The sequence below is a fragment of the Vulpes vulpes genome, chromosome 3, assembly GCF_048418805.1.
Source record: "Vulpes vulpes isolate BD-2025 chromosome 3, VulVul3, whole genome shotgun sequence".
Classification (NCBI taxonomy): domain Eukaryota; kingdom Metazoa; phylum Chordata; class Mammalia; order Carnivora; family Canidae; genus Vulpes; species Vulpes vulpes.
Genome location: NC_132782.1, coordinates 96973778 through 96989085, shown reverse-complemented (window position 1 = coordinate 96989085; position 15308 = coordinate 96973778). Strand labels below are relative to the sequence as shown.

Sequence of the window (15308 nt, the reverse complement as noted above, 5' to 3'; positions counted from 1 at the left end):
TGAACTTTTGATTTCTCGGAAGCTGGCAACTGGATTTCTCGTTAATCTCCTGCATTTTAGCACGGGCTCAGTGGGCCGTCAACAATTAGGCTACGTGGAAGGAACAAAAGAGATGAAAGCAAGTCCTACAGACTTGTCCAGGGTTAACCGCGTAGCTGGGGGTTGCATCCACATCCTTCCACATCCAGGGGCCCTTCGGGCCACCCCAGCCTCCCCCGTACGGCTCCCGACCCTCCTGGGGGGTCCTTCAATGCCTCTTCTTCTGCTCCTGCGGCCTGAGGAAGGGGCCCCAGGCTGGGCCCCCGGGGGATGGGGACGAGTGGGTCCGTCCAGCTCCCCTCCCCGCCACCCGGGGCCCCTGCGCGGGGGCCGTGGATTGTGTCCCTGGGTGACAAGGTCGGCGGGACCCAGGCGCCCTGCCCGGGAGCGGCGAGCGGGGCCGCGGCTGGGTGTCCCGAGGCGTGAGAGCGCGGAGAAGGCGGGGAAGGCGGCGACCTCGGGGGGCGGGCGGCGACCTCGGGGGGCGGGCGGGGACCTCGCGGGGCGGGCGGGGACCTCGCGGGGCGGGCGGCGACCTCGGGGGGCGGGCGGGGACCTCGCGGGGCGGGCGGCGACCTCGCGGCAGGCTCGGGCTCGGGCTCGGGATGGAACGCCCCGCTGTCCGCGCCGCCCCTCTGACCCCGCCACCCTGGCATTGTTCTCTGCTCGCCCGGGTCGCGGGTGGGAGGCGAGGCACGCAGGGGTTCCCGAGCCTGGCTCCGCGCCAGGCCTGCGGCCTTCGGCCCCGGGGCCAGCGGGCGGCCGCGCCCGGGAGCGGGGGGCGGGGGGCGGGGGGCGGGGGGCGGGGCCGGGCCGGGGCGCGGGCGCGGGCGCGGGGCCGGGCGGCTCAGGCGGCGCAGCCATGGGCTCCCGCGGCTCCCACGCGGCGCGCATTCCCGACGCGGACAGCATCCGGCGGGAGACCGGCTGTGAGCGGCCGCGGGGCTGGGAGCCGGGGGGGGGCCGTCCGCAGCGGGGGTCCCCGCGGGGCCGCGGAGGGGGGCGGGGCACGGGGGGCGGCCTCGGTGCCTCGGGCCCCGCGGGAGCGCGTCGACACCCCCCGCAGCCCAGCCGCGCGGCCCCGGGTCGGGGGGGGGACCCCGGGGAAGGGGGGACGGGGGAGGGGGAGCGCCCGCGGCCGGGTCACCCTCCGCCTTGCGTCCCGCAGTCTCGCAGGCCAGTCTGCTCCGCCTCTACCACCGGTTTCGGGCACTGGACAGGAACAAGAAGGGCTACCTGAGGTGAGGGACCCGGCCCCAGGACCTGCCGCCTGCCTCTCTGACCCGGGCCCCCCTAACCCTCCTCCCTCTGAACTTTGACTTGACAGCCGCGTGGATCTGCAGCAGATCGGGGCGCTGGCCGTGAACCCCCTGGGAGACCGCATCATAGACAGCTTCTTCCCCGACGGGTGAGGTCTCGCTGGGGGGTGTGGTGGGGGAGGGCTCGGGGGGGAGTTGGGGGAGAGGCAGACGGAGGGCCAAGGTCACCTCTGCTCCATTGTCCCCAGGAATCTGCGAGTGGATTTCCCAGGCTTTGTCAGAGTCCTGGCTCACTTTCGACCTGTCGATGAGGACGACTCGAGCATGCGAGACCCCAAGGAACCTGAGCCCCTCAACAGCCGAATGAACAAACTTCGCTGTGAGTTCGTGGGGACCCCTCCCCAAGCGATGTACCGCACCTCTTAGCGAGCCTGTAGATGACCTCCCCCAAGCCTCCAGGGTGACCTGCTGGAAAAGAACGAGGGAAGACTCAGCTTTCCCTCCTCCTCCCCGCCCTCTCTATTCTCTTCCAGTTGCATTTCAGCTCTATGACCTGGATAGAGATGGAAAGATCTCCAGGCACGAGATGCTACAGGTTGGAAGGATGCAAGAACAAGAGATGTGATATCTGACAAATGGGTTGTTGAAGGGAAGGGTTGCGGGGGGATGGGATGGGTGGGCAATGGAGGTGCAGGTCACTGGGGTATTTTTTTAAGATTATTTATTTATTTATTAGAGATACACACACACAGAGAGAGAGAGAGAGAGAGAGAAACAGGCAGAGGGAGAAGCAGGCTCCATGCAGGGAGCCTGACGTGGGGTTTGATCCTGGGTCTCCAGGATCACACCCTGGGCTGAAGGTGGCACCAAACTGCTAAGCCACTGGGGCTGCCCAGGTCACTGGGGTATTAAGTGGGAATCCAGCATTGGGTGGGGTTTAGTTGGGAAATGGATGGGGAACAGAGGTTGGAAATAGACTAGTGGTTCTTTTTTTTTTTTTTTTTTTTTAAGATTTTTATTTATTTATTCATGAGAGACACAGAGAGAGGGAGAGAAGCAGAGACACAGGCAGAAGGAGAAGCAGGCTCCATGCAAGGAGTCCGATATGGGATTTGATCCTGGGACTACAGGATCACGCCCTGGGCCGCAGGCAGGCGCTAAACCACTGAGCCACCCAGGGATCCCTAGACCAGTGGTTCTTAACTGGAGATGATTTTACCTCCTGAATGAGTTGGCAATATCTAGAGACACATTTGGTTGCCACAACTGAGGGAGTGGAGTGGGCAGTACTGCTGGCATCTAGTAGGTAGAAGTCAAAAACGCTGCTAAACATCTTTCAATACACACGATAGCCCCCATTCCCCCCCAACAAGGAGTTACCTGGCCCCAAATGTCAACAGTGTTGAGATTCAGAAACTCTGTGATAGATTTGATGAAAGTGGGGGGGGGGTGTGTGGAATTGGGAATAGTGGGAGGATGAGGAGGGGAATGGGGTGGAGAATGGAGGGAGGTTGGGTTGTAAGACTTAGGTTTGGGTAATGAGTTTGGGCATACTGTTGAGGTGAACATGAGATAGACAGGTGGGGGTTTGAATGGAGAAGCAGTAGGGGAAATTATTAGGATATGGTAGAAAGTGAAAAAAACGGTTGAGAGATAGATTACTAAAGAGGTAATAACATTTAGGATGATGTGGGCAAGGTTTGGGGGATGGGGCGAGTGTCTCCTCTTTATGGCTGTCCCCTGTACACCTCCCAGGTCCTCCGGCTGATGGTTGGGGTGCAGGTGACAGAAGAGCAGTTGGAGAGCATCGCCGACCGCACGGTGCAGGAAGCGGATGAAGATGGGGACGGGGCTGTGTCCTTCCTGGAGTTCACCAAGGTCAGAATGCTCTGAGGCCTGGGGAGTTAACTTCAGGAGTCCCTAGGACAGATGGACATGGGAAAGGAATTTGAGCAGAGGGATGGGGATCGCTAAGGAAAGGTGGGGCTTTGGGGATGGGAGAGGAGGTGGGAAGCCTAGAGGATTGAGCTCTTGACTACCACCCATCTGCCCCTGCCAGTCATTAGAGAAGATGGACATCGAGCAGAAAATGAGCATCCGGATCCTGAAGTGACCCTCTTTGTGCCGTTGGCTAGCTTACACAGACCACCAGCTCAGCGTGGAATTTATCTTCAGCCCTTACAGAGGCAGGGCCCCCAAAACTGTATTCGTGTGTCTATGCTAAACTCTATTTAGGGCCAAGGAGAGAAAGCTGGAAGGGTGTGTACTAAATAAAGTCTAGCTTATTTGATCTCAGATTCATAAATCAGCCAGCAATCTTCTGGTTGCAAGCAACTGAAAACCCAATTTACAGTGACTTAAGTGAAAAGGGGATTTTTATGGGCTCATGTAATTAAAAAGTTTGAAAGTATCTTCAGAATATAGGAAAAGCCTGGAAGTGTCTTCAGGCACAGTTAAATTCAAAGGACTCAGTTATTAATTTCTCAATCGACTGTGTGTGTGTGTGTGTGTGTGTGTGTTGGGAGGAGGGCTCTTTCCTCATGGTGGATGGCCACCAGCAGCTCTCGGTTTATATCCTAGTAATCCAATGGGAAGGGATTACCTGGGCTGCCCAGGTGGCTCAGCGGTTTAGCGCCGCCTTCAGCCCGGGGCCTGATCCTGAAGACCCGGGATCGAGTCCCACGTCGGGCACCCTGCATGGATCCTGCTTCTCCCTCTGCCTGTGTCTCTGCCTCTCTGTGTCTCTCGTGAATAAATAAATAAACATTTTTTTTAAAAGGAAGGAAGTACCTTCTTTCAGTAATTCCAAGCGAAGAGCCTGTGTTGGTTCTTGTCCCTAGCTCCAGGAGGCCTCGTTGCTCTCATTGACCTGGCCTGTGTCATGTGCTAACTGTTAAAGCCAAGAAATAAAGCCTGAGGACTCACGGTGGGGTAAGGAGTAGCTGTTGACAGGAAAATGAAGTGTCATTATCAGAAGAAGGGGGAATGATGCCAGTCAGGCAAAACAAGAGATATCCATTACTGTGAAGTTGACCAACTGGAGGAATTCTTGAAGTCTGACTTTTTAAATGGGTTTTCACTGATCCTGTGGGTGCATGCCAGTGTGATAGGGATGGGCAGGTGGAGACAGATGATCTAAAACTAATAAATAAAGACATCTGTTCCTAGGGTAGGAAACTATTCAAAGATTTGTGAATAGTTCCATTTCTTTTATCATAAGATGCTCAAGCATTGATCTATCACAGAATAGAGGGTAAAAGTCACATGAAGTTGTGAGATCCTAGGTCTATAGCAAAATGCTTTGGCTCTACCAATAGGAGATGCTGTGGTGCCCTGCCTGTATCTTCTCTCTGGGCTGTGCGGGAGTTGTCTGCTCTCAACACATGGGAGTCAGCTGCACCGAGGGCTTCCATCTATGTTTTCAGTGATGTCACATTGGTAGCTTGAATCAGCTGTGGTGGGAGCATTTACACCATGGACATTGGCAAATGCAATAGGCCAAGGCTGTTCTGCTTAGGAGAGCCCGTCATTAAACATTTAGCAGCACACCACCTGCTCGGCATTCATCATCACTATATGTGTCAGTGGCTTCTATTTTAGCCCAGCTTTATTGTATTGTAATTGGTGTACAGAAAACTGCACAGAATTGATGTGTATAATTTGATGAGTTTGGACATAGGTATATACTCATGTTCCCATCACCACAACCAAGGTAATAAATATTTATCATCTCCAAAAATGTCCTCGTATCACTTTGATATTTGTGTGTGTGTGTGTGTGTGTGTGTGTGTGTGTGTGTGGTTAGAACGCTTAACATGAGATCTACTGACTTAACGAATTTTTTTTATTTTTTATTTTTTTTTATTTTTTTTTATTATTTATTTATGATAGTCATACAGAGAGAGAGAGAGAGAGAGAGAGAGAGAGACATAGGCCGAGAGAGAAGCAGGCTCCATGCACCAGGAGCCTGACGTGGGATTCAATCCCAGGTCTCCAGGATCGTGCCCTGGGCCAAAGGCAGGCGCCAAACCGCTGCGCCACCCAGGGATCCCACGAATTTTTTTTAAAGACTATATTTATTTGAGAGAGAGAGTGAAAGCGAGTGTGTGCATGAGCGGGGGAGGAAGGGGTAGAGGAAGAAGCAGACTCTCTGTTGAGCAAGGAGCCCCATGCAGGACTTGATTCCAGGATTCGAGATCATGACCCCAGCCGAAGGGAGACATTTAATCAACTGGGCCACCCGGCACCCAACAAATTTTTGTTAAGATTTTATTTATTTATTTGAGAGAGAGAGCACAAGTGGGGAGAGGCAGAGGGCAAGGGAGAAACAAGACATCCAACTCAGCAGGGAGACTGATTCAGGGCTCGATCCCAGGACTTCAAGATCATGACCTGAGCCGAAGGCAGACGCCTAACCGACTGAGCCACTCAGGCACCCCTGGCTTAACAAATGTTAAGTGTACAACATCAAATTGTTGACTATGGGCACAGTGCTGTGCAGATCTCTGCAACATACTCATCTTGGATAACTGTGACTTTATCCCCGTTGAACAAGAGCTTCTTTTATGCTCTCTCCCTTCCCCTTGCTAAAGACCATTCTATTGTCTACTTCCATGGATTTGACTCTTTTAGGTGCATCACATAAGAGTCACGCAGTACTCACGCAGTATTTGTCTTTCTGTGACTGAAGTGTTTTGCTTAGCATAACGTCTCCCAGGCCCATTCACGTTGTAACAAATGGTAGAGTTTCCTTCTTCTTTTTTAAGACTGACTAATATTCCAATATATGCATATACCACATTTTCTTTATTCATTCATCTAATGCCAATGGACATTTGGGTTGTGAATAATCCTGCAGTGAACACGGGAGCCCAGATATCTCTTTAAGATGGTGATTTCATTTCCTTCGGATAGATACCCAAAAGTGGGATTGCTAGATCAGATGGCAGCTCTGTTTTTAAAATTTTTTAGGAACCCCAATGGCTTCTTTCTACAAGCACAGATGATACTCTATCCACGAGCTTTGCCTGGCATAGGCATGTACTTAGCTTATGTGAAGGACAAGTTGAAGTGTTGGGGAGTCAATGGCCATTGGGATGACAGATGGAGATTGCTAGACAAATACCCAGTTTATTGACCCCTCAGTTTGGACAAGTTAGAGGCATGTTTTCTTACCTCTTGAAATCTCCAGCAGGTCTGAGCAACCCCCATCCCACCCCGGTTATTCACAGCACGGGGCTGCTTATTAAAGCACCCTGCACTGCACCTCCCCACCCCCCCATCTCATCCCCACTCTCCTACCACTGCTTCCTGAATCACTTCACAGATAAGCAATTGGCTCTCTGATCTTCATCTCAGGACATTTCTGAGGAAGCCTACCTGAAGATGTACCAGAGGGTCCGGAACACATGTTCACACTGCGGTTGTGGGCACTCAGAGGGGACCCTTTGAGGAAGGACTGTGTCAGATGATTTCATGGCTCCAGGCATTTGGAAGTCATGTAGAGACTACACCCTTTTGGGGGCTCTCAGAGTGTGGAATTGCCTGGGGTGGCAGATCAACCCCATTTCAACCTGATGCTTTGATAGCAGTATGATTCTGACAGATGAGTCTCAAAGTTGAAGGGAAGGGGGGTGGCAATGAGAATATTTGACTCCATTGGGAGTTTTGCAATTTTTGTTAGAAGATGGCCACATAAACAAAGGCTTTCCTATTGAGGGATGTCTGTTTAGTCTTTGACCCTGGATTAAAGATGAGAAGCAGAGGAAGGGGGGTATAAACCTCACTGAGGGGCAATTTTTTTCCAGGCACTGTGGGAGAAGATTTGTATGCAATTGACCCTTGAATGACACAGGGGTTCAGTGTATTGACCTTACACAGTCGAATATCCACATGTAACTTTTTTTTAAGATTCAATTTATTTATTCATGAGAGACACAGAGGGAGAGGCAGAGACACAGGCAGAGGGAGAAGCAGGCTCCATGCAGGGAGCCCGATGTGCAACTTTATCCTAGGACCCCAGGATCACGCCCTGAGCCAAAGGCAGACGCTCAACTACTGAGCCACCCAGGTGTTCCTCCTGTGTAACTTTTGACACCTCCTCCCAAACTTAACTCATAGCCTCCTGTTGACCAGAAGCCTAACTGATAACCTAAACAGTCGGATCATGCATATTTGTATGTTATATGTACTCTATACTGCATTTTTACAATAAAGTAAGCTGTAGAAAAGAAAATGTTATTGGGGCGCCTGGGTGGCTCAGTGGTTGAACATCTTCCTTTGGCTCAGGAAGTGATCCCAGGGTCCTGGGATCGAGTCCCACATTAGGCTCCCTGCAGGGAGCCTGCTTCTCCCTCTGCCTTTCTCTCTGTGTATCTCATGAATAAATAAATCAAATCTTAAAAAAATAAAATGTTAAGAAAATCATAAGGAAGAGAAAGTACATTTACACTACTATACTGTAAAAAAAAAATCCACATGTAAATGGACCCACGCAGTTCAAACCCATGCTGTTCGAGGACCAACTGTATGGATAGAAATAGAGGGGAGACAGGCAGAGAGCAAGAGAGAGAGAGAGGGAGGGAGAGGTGTCTTTCTTTATAGTTGGTCTTTTTTCCATTATAGTTCCTCAAATTTTCCTGATGATATATATATCTGATTAAAGTTTAGACCTTAAATTAAAAAAAAAAAAAAAGAATGCTTGGCTGCCTCTCTCAAGTACAGCAGGTGACTCTTGGTCTCCAGGTTGTGAATTCAAGCCCCATGTTGGGCATAGAGATTACTTTAAAAAAAAAAAAAAGTTTTGATTCTTTGGTCCCCTTTGAGGACTCCTGAGTCTAAGGGAAATCTATATTTTTAGTACGTGATTTTTTAAAAAAAGATTTTATTTATTCATTCATGAGAGACACAGAGAGGGAGAGGCAGAGGCAGAGGGAGAAGCAGGCTCCATGCAGGGAGCCCGATGTGGGACTCGATCCCAGGACTGTGAGATCACACCCTGAGCTGAAGGCAGACGCTCAATTGCTGAGCCACCCAGGCGTCCCTTAGTACGTGATTTTTATGTTGGAGGTTGAAGGACCAAACTTTTAGAAACACTTAAAGCTTCTGGCCAGACTCCTAGTGACTGACGGGTCTCTATGAGAAGTTCTCCAACATCCATTAAAAAACACTGAGCACTCCCCTGGCCCACAGGCTTTCGAGAAGGCCTTCCGACCATTCCTGCCCACACCTGCTCTGTGCCAATGGTCAGTGCTTCCAGTACCAGGGGTTCCCCAACACTCTACTCCTTATTCTGGTGGATGGAGGAGTAAACTGGCCCCCTCTCTTAGTATGAAAGCCCCCTGATCCAGCCTAAACTCAGGAGGTTGAAGACTTTTGTCATACAGGAAGGAGGGGCATCAGGCTGCCCAGGGGAGCACAAGCTGTGTGTACCTCACTCTCTGGATATCAACTCTGGCACCGTTGCCTGGGGATACGTTTGCTGAAGTGTGTGGGGGGAACCTGGTGACACCTGTGGGGAGCCCCTGTGCTATGAGCAGCAGTTGCTGAATTTAAGTGATTTGTTACCATCCTCAGTCTTTTTGCCACAGTACCTCGGCTCTGTGTCTTATCCACTTATTATTTGCTTACAAACAGATTCACTTAAAGTGGATACATTTGAGCTTATAAAGGAAACTGAATATCACTACTGTACATTAGGAATCAGCCCCAAGGGGCACCTGGGTGGCTCAGTGGTTGAGGGCCTTGGGCTCAGGTCATGATCCTGGGGTCCTGGGATCGAGTCCCACATTGTGCTCCCCACAGGGACCCCGCTTCTCCCTCTGCCTATGTCTCTGCCTCTCTCTCTGTGTCTCTTAGGAATAAATAAATAGAATCTAATAGAAATAAAAAAATAAAATTTCTATAAAAATAGAAATAAATAGAATTTAATAGAAAAAAAACAGCCCCAATTACCATAAATAACTGTACAAAAGCAGCAATACATACAAAGACCCCGCCCCAAAGTGTCAAAAGGGAGATTAGCAATTGTTGGAGAGTTGTAAAAACAAATCTGCACCAAACAGAGCTTCTCTTTGGTGATCTGAAGGATGGAAGGAGGACTGAGAAAGAAATGACCTTTTCACCATGTGATTCAAGGATGTTATTTAAAGCTGAGAGGTTACTTCCAGAAATCATCCTGCGTACATGGGTTGTGTGTTCCCCCCACTGTGGGGACCCCCAGCTAAGGACCGTATGACAAAGAAGTCCTGGGAAGAGCTTGCCTCCTGTGGGGACAGTTTGGAGGCAGTCATCAGTGAGCTAGACACCCTGGCTGCTGCTCAGATTGGGTTTGGTAGAGGTTGGCCACGGAAACGGAGTCCACTCGCTAGGTCAGGTCCAGGGAAATGTAGCAGGGCTTTATGACAGATAACTCATTATAGAGCTGGAGAGGTGACAAGCAATAGCTTTCTGCTGGCAGACTCTTCAGGGAGGGGCTGGAGGCAGCTCTAGCTTGTGCTTGGAAGCCTCACTTGAGAAGGGTCTCCCAGAGGGGTGTGGGGCAGGCACTGGAGCTGTCCCACTTGGGCCACCAGGGATGCTTTGAAGGGGTGTAGCCGACCTGGAATCTTCTGGACCCATGTGCATAACCATCTACATATCCTGAAGAAAAGATGGAAGTTTCTGAGTGAGCCCCTTTCCTTGCCATGGTAACTGAAACTGAGACAGTGTGTAGGGAGCCCCGAGGAGGGAAGCAAACAGAAAGAATGAGCTAGTGGTGTTGGATAGATCTGATGATGGCTACCATCGCCTCTTTGTAACTGATCAGGAAAACAGTTAAGAAAAGAATCCTGGGGGGGATGCCTGGGTGGCTCAATAGTTGTGTATCTGCATCTCAGGTCGTGATCTCAAGGTCCCGGGATCGGGCTCCCCGCAGGGAACCTGCTTCTCCCTCTGCCTGTGTCTCTGCCTCTCTCTCTCTATGTCTCATGAATAAATAAATAAAATCTTAAAAAAAAAAAAAAGAATCCTGAACATGGCTCTCAAATACAAGGAAGCTCTGGGTTGTCCTCAGCCTCGCCCAGCCAACAACAATAAAACTCTCTTGATGTCTGAGAGGCAATATACGGGCTTGGTTTCTGGTCAGAGACCTACCCTACAAATCAGTGTGGCTCAGTAGAAATGACTTGAGTTTTGGAGTTTTATTAGGCCTGAGATCAAATCTGCACCCTTCTAGTTAATTACTCACTGAATGATCTTGGCTAAGTTGCTTTGCCCTTCAAGGCCTTAGCTTCTATTATCTGTGAAACAGATGATAGCAGCCACCTAGTGAAGTTGTCACATCTTGTCCTTCCCGTAACTTGCTGCCCTCCCTCACCACCAACGCTCCCCCCCATCCCAACCCCACCAACCTGCTTTACTTCACCAGAGGCCCTTTGGCCTCATCTGTAAACTAGGACCCTGATCTGTACCAGTCAGGATTCTTCCCATTGTTAACTGGTTTATGAAGGAATAGGAATTTATTGGTTCATATAACCGAAGGAAAAGTCCAAAGGTAGACCAGACAAAGGAGAGTCTCAAATGCTCAATAATATGATCAGAAATTAATCTTTCCACTTCTTAACTCTGCTTTCCTCTGTGTTGGCTTAATTCCTAAGCAGTAATCCCAATGAAAAGACAGTCTCTCTTTTTTTTTTAAAGATTTTATTTATTTATTCATGAGAGATAGATAGATAGATAGATAGATAGAGAGAGAGAGAGAGAGAGAGAGAGGCAGAGACACAGGCAGAGGGAGAAGCAGGCTCCATACAGGGAACCCGATGTGGGACTCAATCCTGGGACTCCAGGATCACTCCCTGGGCTAAGGCAGGTGCTAAGTCCCTGAGCCATCCAGGAATCTCTGAGAGCCTCTTTTTCTCGACAGTTGGGCCCAATGTCCCGGAAGGGAGCCTCAGTTTACTCACTGTACCCAGGTGGATGGGCCACTATGAATATCCAGGCTGGGTCACGTGCTCACTTCAGGAACTGGAGATTGTGATCTCACTTGGACCAATTGCAGCGCATGTCTGTGTTGTAGTGTGTTGATTCCCTAAAGGAAAATCAGAATGCAGGTGCATGTTTGACGAATAACTATATATAAGTGGGATTTTTTTTTTTTTTTTGGCTACAAATAACAGAATTTCCAACTAACAGTGCCTTAAACAATTAAGACAATTATCTCACATTATAAGATGTTTCTCATGGTAGGCCGTCCTAGATTGTTGAGTGGTTCAACAATTTTATCAAGAATCCAAGATCTCTTATCCTTCCATTCTTCAGTACATTGGTTTTTAATTCCCCAGTTTGTTGCCTCATGATTACAAGATGGCTGCTGTGGCTGTAGCCATCACATCCTCACAGAGGCAGTGTCTAGAACAGGTGTCTGAGTGGATGGCAAAGGCAGTTAGAGATAACCCCTTTCATGTCCTTCTCCTGGTCATTGAGGACAATCCTTCCCGGAAGTATACTCCCCTCATAGACTACCTTTCACTTGTGAGTGGTCAGCACAAGAATACCTCTAGCTGTAAGGGAGGCTGGAGAAGTGAATATCTGACATTTTCAGACTCTATCATGGGAAGTGGGTTTTCCTAATAATGAGAAAAGGAGTGAATGTAATAATTCATCATCCTAATAATGTAAAAGGAGTGAAACACCAGCCATGCAGTGAGTTAGACTCTAAGTGTGACTGTGGTAGTGAACACCCCCTGGATGGCTCATAACATCAAGAGTCTATCTGTTGCTTATGTTCTACGTTGTTAGACCTCTGCTCCACATGGCCACACGCTGCAGGGCCCGGGCTGAAGGGGAAGCCCTGTCAGGGACATGCCATTCTCATGGTAGAAGCAAAGCAGCTACAGGACACCTGAATAAGTTTTGGCGTTGATCTGCTATACGACTTGCCTACTTGGAAACCAGTGGCCGAAGGAAACCACGTTCTAACCTGAGGTTGATGGGGCAGGAAAGTTTATTCCTTTCACATGGAGCCACTGCCTATCACGTGATACTCTGGTTCTCTGCTGCCGTGTCAGCAAATCACCCTCAACTCAGCAGCTTAACGCAACCACCATTTTATTATAACCAGTGATTTTGTGGATCAGGGAATCGGGCAGGGTTCAGCTGGGCAACTCTTCTGCTGCGTGTGGTGTTGACTGAGGCTATTCTGTGGTATTAAGCTGGCAGATGGCCTGTAGGGGCTGATTTGACTTTACTTAAAGGTCTGAGACCTTGGTAGGGATACCTTGAAGGCTGGACTCTCCAGGTGACAACATGAAGACTCCTCCCCTGACAGGTCAGAGCTCCCACAGGCAGTGTCCCAACAGATAAGAAGTGGGAAAGCCCAGGCCTGACTCTGCCACATTACTTCTGCCAAAACGTGTCAAGAAAGAACAGTCAGAGAGCCTACAAGAGGAGGGAATACAGACTCCTTCTCTGGAGCAGAGAAGTATGAAAAAAATTATGGTCATCTTTTACTTGCCATGCATGGCTACAGGTATGGATGCAGAATCTTACAGGGAAGAGAAGGTGACTTTTTAAGGATTTTTTGAAAAGATTATTTATGCATTTATTTATTCATAAGAGACATACAGAGAGAGGCAGAGGCATAGGCAGAGGGAGAAGCAGACTCCCTGCGGGGAGCCTGATGTGGGACTCGATCCCAGGACCTCGGGATCACACCCTGAGCCAAAGACACTCAACCACTGAGCCACTCAGGCATCTATTTTTAAAGGATTTTTAAAAATATTTATTTGAAAAAAAATTTATTTATTTGAGACAGAGAGAGAGAGCTGGGGGAGGTGTAGAGGGGGAGAGGGAGAGTCCTCAAGCCACTCCCTGCTGAGCACAAAGCCCAAGGTGGCTCTATGCTGGGATCCAACGACCATGACCCGAGTGGAAATCAAGAGACCACTGCTTAACCAACTGAGCCACCCAGGAGCCCCAGAAGTAGACTTTTTAAAAAAGGAATTTTGGGAGGCAGGCAAGGAGATGGGCTAGATGGATGATGGGCATTAAGGAAGGCACTTACTGTGATGGGCCCTGGGTGTTGTATGGAATCACTAAATTCTACACCTGAAACTAATACTACACTGTGTGTTAACTAACTGGAATTAAAAAAAAAAAAAAAAACCTGAAAAAGAAAAAAAAAAAATGGATTTTAAGATGGGCCTTACCTTAGCAATTCACATTTATCATGAAACGATTTATTTCTCCTGCAAAAAGCTTTGCTTCCCTTGGGTGCCCAGCTGGGGAGAGGGCTCCAGGCTCATTAAAAGGCTGCCAGAGGGGCCCCTCAAAGACTGCTGGGCTTCAGAGGCTCCTAGTCGGCTCCAGGGTGCTTGAGTCCACCCTGGGAGCCAGCCACCCGGTGGAGGTGATTCAGGGGGTCACCATCTCCTTGGCGAGTGGCTCCTCCTCACCCAGGAAGTCACGGAGCTGGGGGTGTGCGACAGCAGAACCCGGGAGCGCAGATCCCAAAGCACCTGCTTTCAGTTCATCTCCGGAACCAGGGCAGGTCCCTGGGGTCCAGGGCTTTACCCCTTATCCTGGGAAGGCTCCTGTGCCCAGGGACGGGGTTTGCATCATCAAGAGACCCTTGGGCCTACGGTCACCAGCTCTGGAACTGGGGCCTGCGCCCTGCAGAGCCACCCCGGCCCGGCATGGGAACAGAAGCCCAGGGGCAAGTAGGGTGCAGGGCGCCCGCGGGTGCAGGTCGACCAGGCGGTGGAGGCAGCCTCCGCCTCGTGTCGTGATGCTGATGAGTCTGGGAGCTCAGGGATGATCCCTCGGTAATAAGGAGCTCAGCTCAAAGGAGGGTGTTGGCTGGTCCAGGCAGGCAGAGGGTGGCCGGCGACGTGGCTCGATGTTTGCAACTGGAAACAAGGTTGGAGGGGGTCCCTGGGTGGCTCAGCGGTTTAGCATTTGCCTTCAGCACAGGGTCGGATCCTGGAGACCCGGGATCGAGTTCCGAGTCGGGCTCCCTGCCTGGAGCCTGCTTCTCCCTCTGCCTGTGTCTCTGCCTCTCTCTGTCTATCATGAATGAATAAATAAAAATAAGAAAGAAAGAAAAAGAAAGAAAGAAACAAGGTTGGAGGGCGGTCCGAGGCTAGCAGCAGGGGCTTCCCCGGGGGCTGTTCATCCAAACACTGCAGAACAAGACACGTATCCGCAGGGCCACGAGGCGTGCTGCCATGAGACACAAATTATTAAAACATAGTTATGTTAAGTAGTTACATATTAGTATTTATCATGAAATCAAAATAATGAAAACATAGTTACGTTAAATAGTAAACTATTAAATATGACAAACGTAACTATGCTTTCATCATGTTAAAATATAACTATTGAAGCTATATGTTAAGCATATAGGTTAGTTAATATTTATCATGAAACCAAAAAGATCACAACGATTGGGATACTGTTACAGAAAGATGAATGGGACAAAAAAAAGAAGTAAAAAGAAAGTACAAGGGTGCCTGGGTGGTACAGTCCGTTAAGCCTCTGGCTCTTGGTTTCTGCTCAGGTGATCCCTGTGATCTGGGGTGATGAGATGGAGCCCTGCCTTGGGCTCTGTGCTCAGCCGGGAGTCTGCTTGAGACTCTCTCTCTCAGCCCTTCCCCCCGTGCTCTCTCTCTTTCTCTCAGTTTAAATAAATAAATCTTTTAAAAAGTAAAAATATACACAAACACCTAGTACAGTACAATATCATATTACATGTTTATATATCAGACTCCCGAGTCATATCATAAAATGAAATAATAAATGGCTTAGAAAAAAAGATAAATGAAAACTAATATAATCTTGAGATATCCAAGGCTTTTCTAAGAATAATCACCAAGGAAAATATTAATAGTGTTAATTATGTAGAAATTTAAAATTTCTGTATCTTCAAAGCAGCACTGAAAAGTATAAAGATGGGGTGCCTGGGTGGCTCAGTCGGTTAAGCCTCCAACTCTTTTTTTGGAAAGATTTGATTTATTTGTTCATGAGAGACACACA

The 15308-nt window shown here is 49.4% G+C and overlaps 1 protein-coding gene across 1 annotated transcript; it reads left to right on the top strand.

Annotated features, from left to right (window-relative positions):
• Positions 1–854: 854 nt before the first annotated feature.
• Positions 855–5037, top strand: CHP2 (calcineurin like EF-hand protein 2). Its single transcript, XM_072753677.1, has 7 exons — positions 855–968; positions 1208–1280; positions 1367–1447; positions 1547–1677; positions 1832–1893; positions 3054–3176; positions 3358–5037. The coding sequence occupies exons 1-7, from the start codon at positions 902–904 to the stop codon at positions 3409–3411; spliced, it is 591 nt and encodes a 196-aa protein (XP_072609778.1). The 5' UTR covers positions 855–901; the 3' UTR covers positions 3412–5037.
• Positions 5038–15308: the final 10271 nt, after the last annotated feature.

Coding starts and splice junctions, on each gene's coding strand:
- CHP2 (XM_072753677.1), top strand. CDS start 902: ATGGGCTCCCGCGGCTCCCACGCGGCGCGCATTCCCGACGCGGACAGC. Junction 969..1,207: donor CATCCGGCGGGAGACCGGCT/GTGAGCGGCCGC, acceptor TGCGTCCCGCAG/TCTCGCAGGCCAGTCTGCTC. Junction 3,177..3,357: donor CCTTCCTGGAGTTCACCAAG/GTCAGAATGCTC, acceptor TGCCCCTGCCAG/TCATTAGAGAAGATGGACAT.